This window comes from Mchenga conophoros, linkage group LG23 (genome assembly GCF_057382185.1).
Source record: "Mchenga conophoros isolate Kocher_MC1m ecotype Shallow Benthic linkage group LG23, M_conophoros_male_GT1.1, whole genome shotgun sequence".
Classification (NCBI taxonomy): Eukaryota; Metazoa; Chordata; class Actinopteri; order Cichliformes; family Cichlidae; genus Mchenga; species Mchenga conophoros.
In genome coordinates, this window is record NC_140547.1 from 33,758,246 (window position 1) to 33,771,658 (window position 13,413).

A 13,413-nucleotide genomic window follows, 5' to 3' on the forward strand; every position below is an offset into this window, starting at 1 on the left:
CACGAGATTTTCACAAAACTTCACTCTGACCTTGAGGTCAGGGTCACTGAGATTTATTGCATTATTTCAGAAAATACAGTATGTAATGTAAAAAAAAAAAAAAAAAAGACATGTGAGACAACAGCAGTTTTTAAACAGTGTTCCTGTTCCTGATTAACAGTTTTTCATAATATAACTGGAAGTTTCAGGGTCAACTGTCTTTGTTCCTGAATGGTTGAAAGCCTTGTTGCCTCAAGCGGGCCAGTGGCATGAAGAGCTGCTGCTCTGGAGGAAAATCATCCCAGCGTGTCCACGTCCAGCCTGCAAAATGAGAAAGCAACACATTTTGTTTCATCAGCTGCTCACTGGGTGCTTAGTGGAGGTGCTTTCCCCCCACTGAAAAACAGCAGTCCCACTTCACATACCTTCATTTTTGTCTGGTTCCAGGTTTTGTGGCTCTCCTGACTGCCTGTCCAACTCTCCTTGCATGAATATGGTAACATAATGGTACTGTTCCTCCAGCTTGATGGCGTTAACTACTGATGCAAAGTGGGTGTTCACCAAACCCACCCCAGCTTCTTCCAGCACCTCTCTGTGGGCACATTCCTCCCAAGTCTCCCTTTGAATGAAATAAAAAAATAACATCTTATTTAACATTAGCTAAAGTACATTAACGGGCTTCTAAGGCTATTTCAGCTCTTTCTGCCTCCATTGTCTGCATGCATGGGAGTGCAAAAAAAAAAAATTAGCAGCACTCCTGAGTTGTTTTGTTTTCATTTTTATACTGAGAAAATGTAATCTGTTCACAATTTCCAATTTGCCAAAAAAATGTTTTTGTCCAAAGTTTGGATGTATATGGAAGAGAGAGGAATTGCAGAGCAAGCTGGATGAAGTGGTAGAGATTGTGCTCCCAGGCAGGAAGCAAAGAGGAAAACCACAAATATGACTGGTGGCTGTTGTGAAGGAGGATATGCAGAAGGTTGGTATGACAGTAGACGCATTTATGCTCAAACATTGCGTCAGACGTTAAAGTGCAACAAAACATATTGGAAATGGGTCCAGAAACCATTTTTAATTAAATATAACGTAAAAACTATTTGATAAATGAAGCTAAAAATTTAGCAGCAATCATTACATAGATCAAAACTTTTCACCATAAAGTTTTAAGGCAAATCTGAGCTGATCAAGCAGAGAAGAATGCCCCATTAGCATATATCACAGGTAATGGGATAAAGATGGTGTGGGACCTCTCGTCCCCATATTTCAGCCGGTTAGGGGACGGAACTACACCTGGTTGTCGCACGCCAACCACTTTAATTAAAGAGAAAGAAGAAGAAGAAAACTATGTCAGATTTATGAATGGAGTCTACAACGTCAATGTATACCCGAACTCCAGGTGACCTCCTGGGAGCTGGTATGTCCCTTTTCCCACCGCACTCTTCCGTTTGCCCAAGAGTACACAGCCTGGGTGAGCAGAGTCCGTTACCAGCACCCCGACCCCGACTCCAGGACGTTTAACGACATTATTTGGCATCTGAACGAAACTGAAAAATGGCTCCGAAATGAAAACAAGTTAGTTCAAATCACGCAACACCGCTATGCTACACAGTAGAGAAGCTCTTTGGATGACACAAGAAGCGTCTCCACCTTGTACTTCCGTGTTCGCTTAAAGCAAGCCGTGTCTGTTCTTGAGTTAGCGTTAAGTCGTTTTTATTCCGTCAATCTGGGTAGCAACAGCGATAAGCCGATATACTACCTTATATTATTAGTTCTATTTATCCGCTTCTTTTTAATTTAGTTAAATAGAAATGACTCGCACATTGTTCACTTTTGTCAACATTCGGCAAGTGGAACGGGTTATTTACAGGCTATTGCTTTAACATGAGTGCAGCACTGCCATCTAGTGAGTGGTTGTAGTTACACTAATAAAAGACCTGAGTTCAGGTATAAAAGTGTACAATAGTGGAGATTAGGGGCTCAGAAACTACTTTATTCATGATAAAGTTACAGTTCAGCAGTCTTTATTTATTTAAAAGATTTCAACTGACAAATAGTTCAGTTATTTGAAGGCAAACACAATGCAGAGAAAAGGTCAGGAAGATAATAGTTGGATATGTGCAACAGCAGTTTAAATCCTCATGTGGAGAGGAAAACAAATATATTTAATGGGTTTTCCGATTATGGTACAGGCTCACACTGTGTTAGCGTTGTAATTACCACTGTTTTTCCAGCATGTAGACATCAATCATGGTGTGAAAAGTCATCAGACTCTGAGCACAAAACATTTATATTAAAGAAAAAAAATTTTTACTGCCCAAAGATACCCACCACATCCTCTCTCCTGCCTACTGCTGCTTTAGCTGACATGTTCCTCACCCAAAGTTAAGTCTTATTCAAAGATGACCGTGCAAACGTGTCGGGTTTTTTTTTTTTTTTTTTTACTTTCCAGTCTGTTCCCGGTGAAAATTTGTTGGTGAGTATTATTTGTAGTGTCACATTTACTGTCTGATCAAAAGGAAGTCTGTCATTATCCAGTAAAAGCTTTTGTGAAACTGCAGATTAAAAGGAGTCAGAGCAACCTCCCAAATAAATGAGGCCAAAATAAACAGTGCATAATGGGCAGAAAGGAAGCTGGTTAAAATACACAAATTAGCTGGATTTGGATTTGCACTATTTGTGCCTATTTTCAAGGAGGCTGATGCTGGTAGTGAGACATTTTGGGAAAGTAACTGTGCCCAGTCTTTTGGACAGACACCTGAAAGTTGACTATTTTTCATTGTTTAATTGCAACACCCTCCATCAGATGTGTTCTATAGCTGCTCATGAAACTTGCAGAAAGATGCTGATATATTTTGGACAGTCCTACAAAACTATTTTAGGTTGTCAGTATTTCTCAGATGTCTTAATTGAACATGCCACAGTGCTTCAGTGGGTTACCCCCTGTATCATTTTTGATACATAGAGATTTTATGTGTTTTTGAGACTTCTACAAGTATCTTTTTTTTTTTTTTACTCCCTTGACCTTTCCTTAAAGCTAAACTGACGTGTTGCCTTTCACAAACAAAATATTTCAACAGCAGGTGGGCGGGGCTTCCTAAGATCAGGGGTGGGGGAACTCCAGGCCTCAAGGGCTGGTGTCCTGTGGGTTTTAGATATAATCCTGGGTCAGCACACCTGAATCAGATGATTAGTTCATTACCAGGGCTCTGGAGAACTTCAAGAGGAGGTCATTTAGCCATTTAAATCAGATGTGTTGGATCAAGGACACACCTAAAACCTGCAGGACACCGGCCCTTGAGACCTGGAGTTCCCCAACACTGATGTAAATATTAGAGCTATCCATCTCACTGACGTACCCCAGAGGTAACTATGGGGGAAAAAATACTGAAACTGAACAGTCAGCATGAATTTTGCAGGGATTAATTGAACATAACTCATTGTAGACACTTTCTGTGTTCAAAGCTACTCATTGGTTAATGAAAACTTTTACCACACTGTTTTACTAACAAACAATATATTCTGTCCCCAGACAACTTTCAGCTATTCTGACATTTCTATATTTATTTTTTTAATAAATATCCTGTAAACATTTAGCAATACAAATAACTTGAATAAGTGATAGCAACGTGAACACTGTAAAAATGTTGAGTCTCAGGTGGACTCGGGGAAGACAGGACTAGCACCGTTGAAATGCAAAGCCCTGGCCTTAATTCAGCATCAGTTGATATCTCAGCAACACACGAATGTCTTGGAAACAAAATTTAAATGTCTTGTTTTTATTTATAGATGTAGTTCATTTTATAAGATGTTTTAATTCATTTTCTTTTAAAACAAACTTCTACATCTAACATTCTAACTGTATGTACACTCACTGGCAACTTTATTGGTTGCACCTTGCTAGTACCAGGTTGGACCCTCCATTTGTCTTCAGAATTGCCTTAATAGACCATGACATAGATCCATCCAGGGGCTGGAAAGTCTGGTAATACATGGTACGGCTCATCAACTCTGGAAATCCTCCAGATATTTTGGTCCCTGCTGACATGATAGCATCACACAGTTGCTGCATTTCTCTGTATTTCTGTGGCAGAGGTTTTGTTGATTTGTCTGATGATAGGTCAGTTTTTTCTATATTGTAACCACATCTATTCTAATGTTTACCACAAAGCAAGGACTGAATTTTTCAATTCTTCTATACCAATAATAATCTCATTTATCTTGTGGCCGTATAGGGGGACTTAAGCGCAAGGTCATGTACTACTAGACTGAAAAGACTAGAATTAAATAAGAGTAATATGCTGCTTAGAGTTTAATACCTCAGCGTTACAATCTAATAATGTTAAATTGTCCTCATAATAAAGGAATAATCTACTCAAGTAGATTTTGCTACTACATGTAGTAATATTTACTTTCATAAAGAGCCCGAATATCTGTGCCATACTTTGTGATGTGCGGATTTGTCCACTCACACCTTTGGTTTCCTGGCATTCCACAGTTGTCCACCGACACCCGTTCTCCCCGCTAGACCTGCCTGGTGGCTCTGGTCCCGCCCAGCTCACCTGAGAGTGACAGACACTTTCCTCCTGTGAACCCAGGCTTCACACTACCTTCTGAATCTCTGGAGCTTGTTCTTCGATTCTTTGCGTGTTTAAAAGTCTCTGACTTGCTAACCATTTTGACTCTTTTTTTTTTTTTTTTTTTTTTCATTAACAGCATTATGAGTGCAAAGCTGTGGACAGAGGAGCAGTTTAACTGCCCCGTGTGTCTGGATCTGCCAAATGATCCTGTCACCATCCCTTGCGGTCACAGCTACTGCATGGCCTGCATTAAGGACTACTGGACTAAAGATGACCCCAAAGGGATCTACAGCTGCCCTCAGTGCCGTCAGACCTTCTGCCCCAAGCCCTCCCTGTCCAGGAACACCATGCTGGCAGAGGCTGTGGAGCAGCTCCGCAAAGGAGCCCTCAAATCTGAAGTGCGTCAATCCATGCGACTCGCCAAAGAGAAGCTTTCCTCCTCGGTCGTACCATGTGACATGTGCAAAAATGAAAAACGAGCTGCAGTCAAGAGCTGCCTGGTGTGTATGAGCTCCTACTGCGAGGCCCATCTGAAGCCTCACCAGACAAAGAAATCCCTAAAGCAGCATGAGCTCATCCCACCGACAGGCAACCTGGCCGAAAAGATCTGCACCCAGCACAAATACCTGCAGGAGTTCTTCTGCCGACAGTGCAAGATGTTCATCTGCTGGCTGTGCACCAGCAACCAGCACAAAGGCCACGAGAGCGTGTCCACCAAGGTCGAAAGGCTGGAGAAGCAGGTAAGCAGAGGATGGGTGCTACATAATGACTGGGGCCAGTCAGACAGTTACCAGGGTGATCTAAAGTAAAATTAAAATGACTGGTTTGGGTGTTGGGAAAAATCTCCATAATTTTGTAAATGGAAGTTTACAGTCAATATTCTATAAATAAAGCATATCCGCCCTTCTCTGTGCTGTCCATTATTGTGTATAAAAGGTTTATTTGAAAGAAGTCAGTTATTTCCTTTTGTGTGTGACGCCGGGTGCAGCCAGGCTGAAGACATTCCTAACAACATTCCTAGCCTAGTCATTCATAATGCTCCACCCTCTCACGTTGTCTTCTGTGCCACCTACACACCTGCTTCCTTGTCTGTGGGATTGTTTCTCTGATCTCGTGTCACGGCGTGCGTCTCTGCAGAAATTGCTGTCCGACCTGCAGTCAGCGAACCAACAGAAGCTGAAAGAGAGAGAGCAGGAGCTGAAAGACATGAAGAAGATGATGGAGCAGATGAAGGTTGGTCAGCGGTAGACAATTTTATTTTTTTTTCCTTTTAAATGGAAAACAGGTTTTCTGCAGGGTTTAAATAATATGATGGTGGTTGAGGGGCCTTAATTAGTTTTGTGTTTTCCTTGTGTGCGCAGCGTTCTGCTGATGTGGTGCACAATGAAGCGGAGCAGGTGCTGTCGGAGCTGCTGCGCTCCATGGAACGTCTTCAGGAGCTGCTGGAGGAGGTGATGGATCAGGCCAACCAGGAGAAGATGGGCCATGCACAAGAAGTTACAGATAGTCTGGAGGCTGAGATCAAGGAGCTGAAGAAAAGGGACACTGAGATGAAGGACCTGGCAAGCTGCGAAGACAACATCTACTATCTGCAGGTAGGCCGGACTGTGAAGCTCACTGAGTGGAAATATTGATCATGGACACAGCAGTGATTGCTTATTCTTTACACGTCTTATGACAGAAGGATAACAGCAAGAGTGTTAGGGAAAGTTTACTAGATGGTAATGAAACCTTTGGAGACAATGGCACTGTGGAAACGCTAAGGTTTTTGTTGGGAGTGACATCACATTGAGCATTTTGGAGACAAAATTAAAGCGACATGGTTAAGGTTCAAAGGTGACAGTGGATATTTTGAAGGATGTTAAATGGAGAGTTTGAGGCAGGTGGAAAAGAGCAAGACCACAGAGCAGGATATACAGTCATTTTTTTCTGAATCTCAAGACTCCTGATATCCTGATTAAATAATTTTTGTTGTGTTTTTTAACTAACTGCCATGTTTCCTCAGACGTACGAGTCTATGTGCAGTCCTCTTGAGTCTGGGGATCTGCCAGCTGTGAAAGTCAATCACGAGGCTTCCTTTGAGCCTGTACGAGATGCCATCCTGGGTCTCAGGGAGCGAGTGGAAGATCTATGCAACCAGGAGCTGGGCAAGATCACTAAACAAGGTCTGTCCAAAGAGGCCTTTTGTTCTTATTCTGTCTTATTTTGTACCTCATTTAATGTAATTATCTGTGTTCTTTTAAAGTGAATGACACAACACTGTTCGCTCTGGGAGACTGTAAGTTCCAGGCATTGTTTATAGTTTGTTTTTGTTTTTTTCCAGCGTAATTATTAATGCATTCAAGTTTAGTGTGTTTTTTTTGTTTGTTTTTTTAATTGAACTTCTTCTAATCTTAGCCAACCGAAGCGGACAGAAAGGAGGGATTTTAAAATGTAAGGTTTGAATTTTCTTATTAAATCCAAATAAACGTTTTCACATTTTGCATGATGTTGGCAGAAAGATACCGATTTTCCTTTTTCTCTAGTGTTTTCTGGTCTCAGTGCCCGCAACACAAACGCCCGTCCACAGGGTATGTTTGGTGTTTTTTTTCTGACCACATTTTGTCTACCATGACTGCATATTTACATCTTGTCGTCCAATCTTGTTTAAATATTTGAAATAATTTGTAATTTCATTCTTTTTCTACAGCTTCTACACCCACTATCTCAATTGGAGGGCGAAGTACAGACAAACGAGGACTTGGTACTGTACTCTGATGATTGTTAAGCTTCATTTGACAACGTACAAAGGATTTCCCTGACATTGTCACTTTTTTTTATTCAGGTATAGGACTCAGGACTCAAGATGTGAGGAGCAGAGACACAGCACGGGGTGAGAGTTTGTATTTGTGCCGCTGTTTAAGCATTAAATTTCGCTCACAGCAGGGATAAAGTAGAGAAAAGTTTGTTTCAAAAGTCAGTTTCTTCCTTGGTTTTTAGACAGAGCTAACACAAGCTCACCCAGACTGCAGGACAAACAGAGGAGAGAAGACAGAGATGCATGTGAGTTGACACTGGCATTAATATCATCACCCTTCATGACAGTAATCTGGTTTTTACTTCCTACTGCAAGGTGTTTTTTCTGCTTAAATGACAGTTCTTCCTTATTTTTAGTCAAGGCACATTGTCTTGAGTTACTCGACATTTGCATTTTCTGTGGCTCAGTTTCTCTTTATTAGAGTCACTGGGCTAACAGTATTCTCACTTAGGCAGAGAGTGGCTGTCTACAGGTCAGTCCTGGGTGGTGGTTCTTCTGCTGCTTAATCTTGCTAGCAGCACACCGTCATCTGCACCTGTTCTATGCTAAAGGCAGATAGCGTGTACGCATTGCGATTGCCACACACAGAGCTATGCAGATGACACTCAATTATACATACTTATTACACAGGGAGCACTTTCTTATTAGACTGGAAAAGCATTATACTAAATGCCAGTCCATTTCCATTAAGCCTCATCCACAGTGATTTGGATGTCAGGTATGACTTTGTAGCTGCTTTGTTGCTAACAGGAAGACATTCATACGCTAATACAGTAAACCTGGTGTAAATCTGGTGAACAGAGTACATCGGCTAAACATCAGTGTGTTGATATTCTCATTGTAACACATGTAAATCTATTTCATGTTGCACCATGAACGCGTTAGTAATTGTGAGGTGGGCCTTCTGCTGTTGAAAGACACAAAACTATTGTTGAAACTCAAACAGAACTTAAACAGTTTGTATTCAATTGCATTTAAGAAATATATATAACAGTAGTTATATTTAAGGATGTCTGATTACTCAGGCCTCACTACGTACCTTTACTTCAGTCTTTTCTTTTTTCATTTTCAATGTCAGTTTTAATTCTTGAACTATAATCATTTGCGTGATTTTTAGATTCCTAAAAGTCTTTTTTTGTCCTTTGTGTTGACATTCATTGTATCCACTGCCTAATGACACTATTTTAGCTTTCATTCCTATCCCCTTTTTTAAATTGGGGGCCTTAAATGGCCATGTCAGCGATATCAGCTCTCATAGTCTCTTTGCTCATACAAAACTTTGAAACTTTGTCCATGTTTAATATGACCATACCCCATCGTAACAAACAGAAAACAGGGAAAGATATAATGGTCACCTTTAAGTGACATTCTAAGATGAGACGTTTTTTATAACAAAGAAGCACTAGTGACTAATATTAAATCTCAGTGTAAACTCTGGACTCTGTGACCACTGTGAACATATTTGAAGTGACGTTAAATCAGTTGTGCATGAAGTACCATAGATAACCGATAAAAGCAGATGATGTTCTGATACCATACTGATGTTGTCACCAATCACTTATATTTGCCATAGACACTTTAAATTTTGATTTAAAGTTTATGTAAACACTTAATTTTCGTATGGCTTCGATAAATTAAACTCAATTTTATTTCATGTGTCTTCCAAAAAGTGAGGGAGCCTAACCCCAGAGCCAGCACCAGATCCAACATCAGCATCGGGTCCAGCATCAGCCACAGACTGAGCCCCAGAGCTAGCCCCACCCCCAGCCGCAGAGAATCTCAGTCACTCTGGAGTAGGTCTAGCCAGAGCCAGGCCACAACTCCTACTCCAGTCCCAGCCAGCCTCACTCCTGCTCCTACGCCTGCTCCTGCTCCAGCACGGGCATCTACTGGACGTATGTTTGGATTGTTTCCATTTCTGTTTCCATTTCCATTTCTGAAAAATAAGTTTTCAAAAATTAATAATAATATTAATACAGCTTTGACAAACACTATGACGTGGATTTGACATCTGATTCTTGGTATTCTCAGATTTTAGTCGAATGGCGTCGATCAGCAGCATCTTCCGCTCCAATCGCCGTGGCACCAGCCAGGCTACTCCAGCCGCACAGGCCAGCAACACACCGTCCGCAGGAGGAAATCCATGTAGGACCTGACTCCAACAACACTCATACTCTCTTTGCAATCTCAGTAACCAAACCATTAAGTGACTAGTAGATGGGGTGTTTCTGAAGAAAAGATGAAAAAGTGGTTAACATGGTTACATTAAAAAGTTCACTTTTTATAAAAGAGGTTCAAATTAAAGTAAAAGTAGTTCAAGTGTCAGTTTAAATGACGCTTCGTTTCAGTTTAGGCTTTGATAGGTTTTGGTGTTGATCATGAAAATGAAGGAAGACATAAATGTCAGTGCTGAATAAAGCTGAAGTGTCAGTTTGAGTTAGAAAAAAGTGCAAGCAACAAGTGAAGCTGGGAATCAGCTGAAGTAAAAGTGCTGAAAAAGTCGATCATTTAAATAGTTTAGTTGCAGTGACATTGAAGTGTAGAGAATAAAGCAAGCTGGATGAGAGGAAGAAAAGGAGTTACAGATCGCTGTGTACTTTACAGGACAGTGAGTGGAAGTGTCAGCTGATGTGTAAAAACTGAAAGTTGGAGCAAGTGTTGTTCAAAGGAGGAAGCCTGAAATGTTTTGAAGTCGAGGTGTGAGGAGTTGGAATGACGGCATGAATATCGTTTAGCATGTAAGCAGTGAAAGCATTGAAACATCAGTTGATGTTGAAAGATCCGAAACTCAGTACCAGTAATAAGGGGGGGGGGGGGAGAATCTTGCTGTTTTATGGTTATTTTTCTGCCTTTGCTTTTGTGGGAAACAAGATGATGATGATGATGATGAATGAGAAGTTGGCTAAGTGCTAGATATTTATAAGTTATTAGATGGTTTTACATTTAAATAGACAGCTTTGACTTCTAGTTGAAGTGTTTACTGACTGAAGCACTCAAGAGCAATTAGTGACATTAACAGAAGCAATCACTCTGTCTCTGCATTCAACAGGGGGCATGGCTGAGCTGTCTGAAACTCCCACAGAAAGTAAGAAGATTGCCCTTCTATATATAACATGAATGTATTGTCCCATCAACTGTTCAACCGGTTGAATAAGTTAAGCAATATGCGTTTCAGTGACGTCACTAATGCTGTTTTCTCATTGGTCAGTTAACCCCGGTCTCTTTTTGGATACGCCCACTCCGGACTCCATGAATCACGCTCCGGCTTTCCCCGCCTGTGAGTCATTCAAGCTTTAGTCATTTTGGTATTGAGAGAAGAAACATAAATGGAAATCAAACTATTTGATGTACAGTAAAAAAAAAAAAGATGCATTTAATTTTTTTTGTTGTTGTTGTTTTTTTACAGTGAGAGAAATCAGCCTTGACAGTATTCAAGCCCCGGAGCCGAGGACTAGAGAGGAGTTCCTGCAGTGTAAGTCTGTACAAAATGACAGATCTAAGCACAAACTGGGACCACAAACTGTCACTTTTTAACCATTCAGTCAGTTTATTCATTCAGTCACAACATACTACACAGACCATACAAATAATATAGGATCAGATGCTCATATATAGGTCTGGCCTGGGTTCATATCATTAAAAGTACCATATGTTCCAAGAAGAGGGGGGGAAAAAAGTAATGACAACAACAAGCAGATAAACAATATTCTTAAATGAAACCTTCAAAAACATATTTCTCGAGCATTCATTGAAGGCCAAAACTCAGTTACACATTTTTGTTCTCATATAAAAATCTTTTGTTTTGTATATAAGTGAACTGTAGTCACATAGATGAAGAACTCCTAATGACTGTGATGTTTTTCCTTTAATATAATGAGCATGTTACCAGGTGAATTTGTGATCAGTCACAACATTGAAGCATTTTTAAAGACAATGAGCTGCTCAGGGTGCTGTTAGTGAGAAATATACTGTAGTATCATATTATATAATAAACTCAAGGTATTCATGTATAGTTATTTAGTATCCATTACCATTATTTTATTAAACATCTGTCATGCTACCTTAAAATTAACACTGCCCAGAGAGTGAGCCAGCTTGGAGGAGGTTTGTGCTCTCGGAGGGCATCTTGTTCCACTGTAGTGTATCAGAACATAGATGTTGACGTACAGAATTGGCCGTGATGTCATGATAAGTTGTCAAAATATTTTGTCCTTGAAATGTCTTTCCTAGACTCGGTGAGCTTGACCCTCGACTCCAACACGGCCCACAGGCAGCTGACGCTCTCTGAGAACAACACTAAAGCCGCCCTGCAGGGGACAGCCCAGCTTTACCCCGACAGCCCCCAGCGTTTTGATGGCTGGACCCAGGTGATGTGTGACAGTCCGCTGTATGCCCAACGCTGCTACTGGGAGGTGGAGTGGAGAGGCCGGGGCTCCTCAACCGGCATAGCTTACGGGGCGATGGCCAGGAAGGGCTCGGACGCCAGGTCAGGCCTCGGATACAATGCCCAGTCCTGGACCCTGGAGCTGTCGGACACCTGCTGCACAGCCATGCATGACAATCAGAAGACGGACATTCCGGTCGTGTACTGCCCCCGTGTGGGCATTTACCTGGACCTGTCCGCGGGAACGCTGTCGTTCTACAGCGTCGCAGAGAGCATGACCCACCTCCACACCTTCCGAGCCAACTTTACGCAGCCGCTTTATGCCACCTTCTGGGTGGGGAGCGGAATCGGGGTTGGGCTAGACTTCAGTTCAAGTTCTGAGAGCATCAAGATCTGCCCCCTGTGAAGACCAGAGAGTTGGTAATTCACTGACTGACTTCAGAGCTGAACACAGGAAAAACACAAGTGTTCCTGCTGATTGTTAGAATGACACACTGACTGAAATTATTTGCAAAGTCATCTATAAATATATGTATGTGTGTATATGTGTACATAGCTTAAATGCACTTAGTTAGCTTCTACTATTCACAAAAAACAAAGAGTGCACTGTTTTTAGCAAACAGGAGATTTCAATGCCACAGATTTTGGGTTGAGGCTGTCACAATATCAGACTGCATAGTTATCATGGTGCTGATGCCATGTCTTCTATAGAAAGAGAAAATAATCTTTAACTTTATTTATTCCACTTTTGTATTTAGTTTTGTTTTGTTTTTTGGGGGGATCAAGATGTTTGGGTAACCAGGTGGGTGCAGGTGGTGGTTATGACTGAGATATCAAATGAGTAAATGTCATTATCAGAATGTAAAAAGCATCAGCAAAGTGTATAAGGGCTAAAATATTTTTTAAAAGATGGTATTTCGATGTTGTGCCTAATAAAGAAAGTAATAATAATGCTTGACTGAAGTGTGATGAACAAATGCCACTGATATGTGCATATGTGGATATCTGGCACAGGACACGGTGCTGCCTGTTAACAAAGTACCAACTGCACTTCAAGCATGCAAAAAGTCGTTTATCTAATGTAGTCAGCCATCTCCTCCTGGTGTATGACCTTTTGTGTTTTGGGTTGTTTGTTTGTTTGTTTGTTTTATAAGGCATGTTGGTTACTACTATTGCAGTTCTTCTAATGGCCACTTAAGACTGGTTTCAAAAGTAAGTCAGTCCACATGTACATTCATGTTAAAATGTCCCAATTTGATTGTTTGTTTTTTAAATATAACTCTTCCATTTGGGAACTACTAAGGCTTGGAGTTAGGGACGTGGTTGCTTTGAATTACAGGTGAAAGAGAATCAGGTGCCATATTTATCCCATATTGGCTTTTCTTCATTGGCTTCCTGTTTATCCACAATCAAATTTTAAATCCTTCTCCTCACATAGTCTTGTCTTGTATAATCAGGTCCCATCTTATATTAAAAACCTTGTTCTACCATATCAGCACTTTGTTCTCAGACGGCTAGCTAACTTTGCAGAGTATTTAAAACTAGGATGAGCGGCAGAGCCTTCAGCTTTCAGGCCTTTCTTCTGTGTAGCCAGCTCCCAGTTTGGATTTGGGAGACAGATGCTTTCTTTACTTATAAGACTTTTTAAAAACTTTGTTTTAATAAAGCATAAAGTT

General features: G+C 40.9%; 2 protein-coding genes across 5 annotated transcripts; one reads left to right on the forward strand and one right to left on the reverse strand.

The window, feature by feature from the left end:
* Positions 1 to 37: 37 nt before the first annotated feature.
* On the reverse strand, positions 38 to 1,667 carry nudt15 (nudix (nucleoside diphosphate linked moiety X)-type motif 15). The gene is made up of 3 exons (XM_085264670.1): positions 1,365 to 1,667; positions 405 to 598; positions 38 to 300 (listed from the first exon to the last, which is right to left on the reverse strand). Exons 1-3 carry the CDS (start codon positions 1,511 to 1,513, stop codon positions 191 to 193), a joined length of 453 nt encoding a protein of 150 aa, XP_085120796.1. The 5' UTR covers positions 1,514 to 1,667; the 3' UTR covers positions 38 to 190.
* On the forward strand, positions 1,244 to 13,325 carry trim25l (tripartite motif containing 25, like). Of its 4 annotated transcripts, none has more exons than XM_085264667.1 (17): positions 1,244 to 1,393; positions 4,693 to 5,296; positions 5,694 to 5,789; positions 5,918 to 6,151; positions 6,562 to 6,721; positions 6,802 to 6,834; positions 6,954 to 6,989; positions 7,082 to 7,126; positions 7,246 to 7,299; positions 7,381 to 7,428; positions 7,536 to 7,598; positions 9,024 to 9,248; positions 9,385 to 9,498; positions 10,403 to 10,438; positions 10,562 to 10,630; positions 10,760 to 10,825; positions 11,584 to 13,325. In XM_085264667.1, the coding sequence occupies exons 2-17, from the start codon at positions 4,697 to 4,699 to the stop codon at positions 12,141 to 12,143; spliced, it is 2,439 nt and encodes an 812-aa protein (XP_085120793.1). In that variant the 5' UTR covers positions 1,244 to 1,393; positions 4,693 to 4,696; the 3' UTR covers positions 12,144 to 13,325. The 4 variants fall into 4 exon arrangements, with proteins under 4 accessions (XP_085120793.1, XP_085120792.1, XP_085120790.1 ...); XM_085264666.1 differs by lacking the exon at positions 1,244 to 1,393 and adding an exon at positions 1,422 to 1,551; XM_085264664.1 differs by lacking the exon at positions 1,244 to 1,393 and adding an exon at positions 2,686 to 3,301.
* Positions 13,326 to 13,413: the final 88 nt, after the last annotated feature.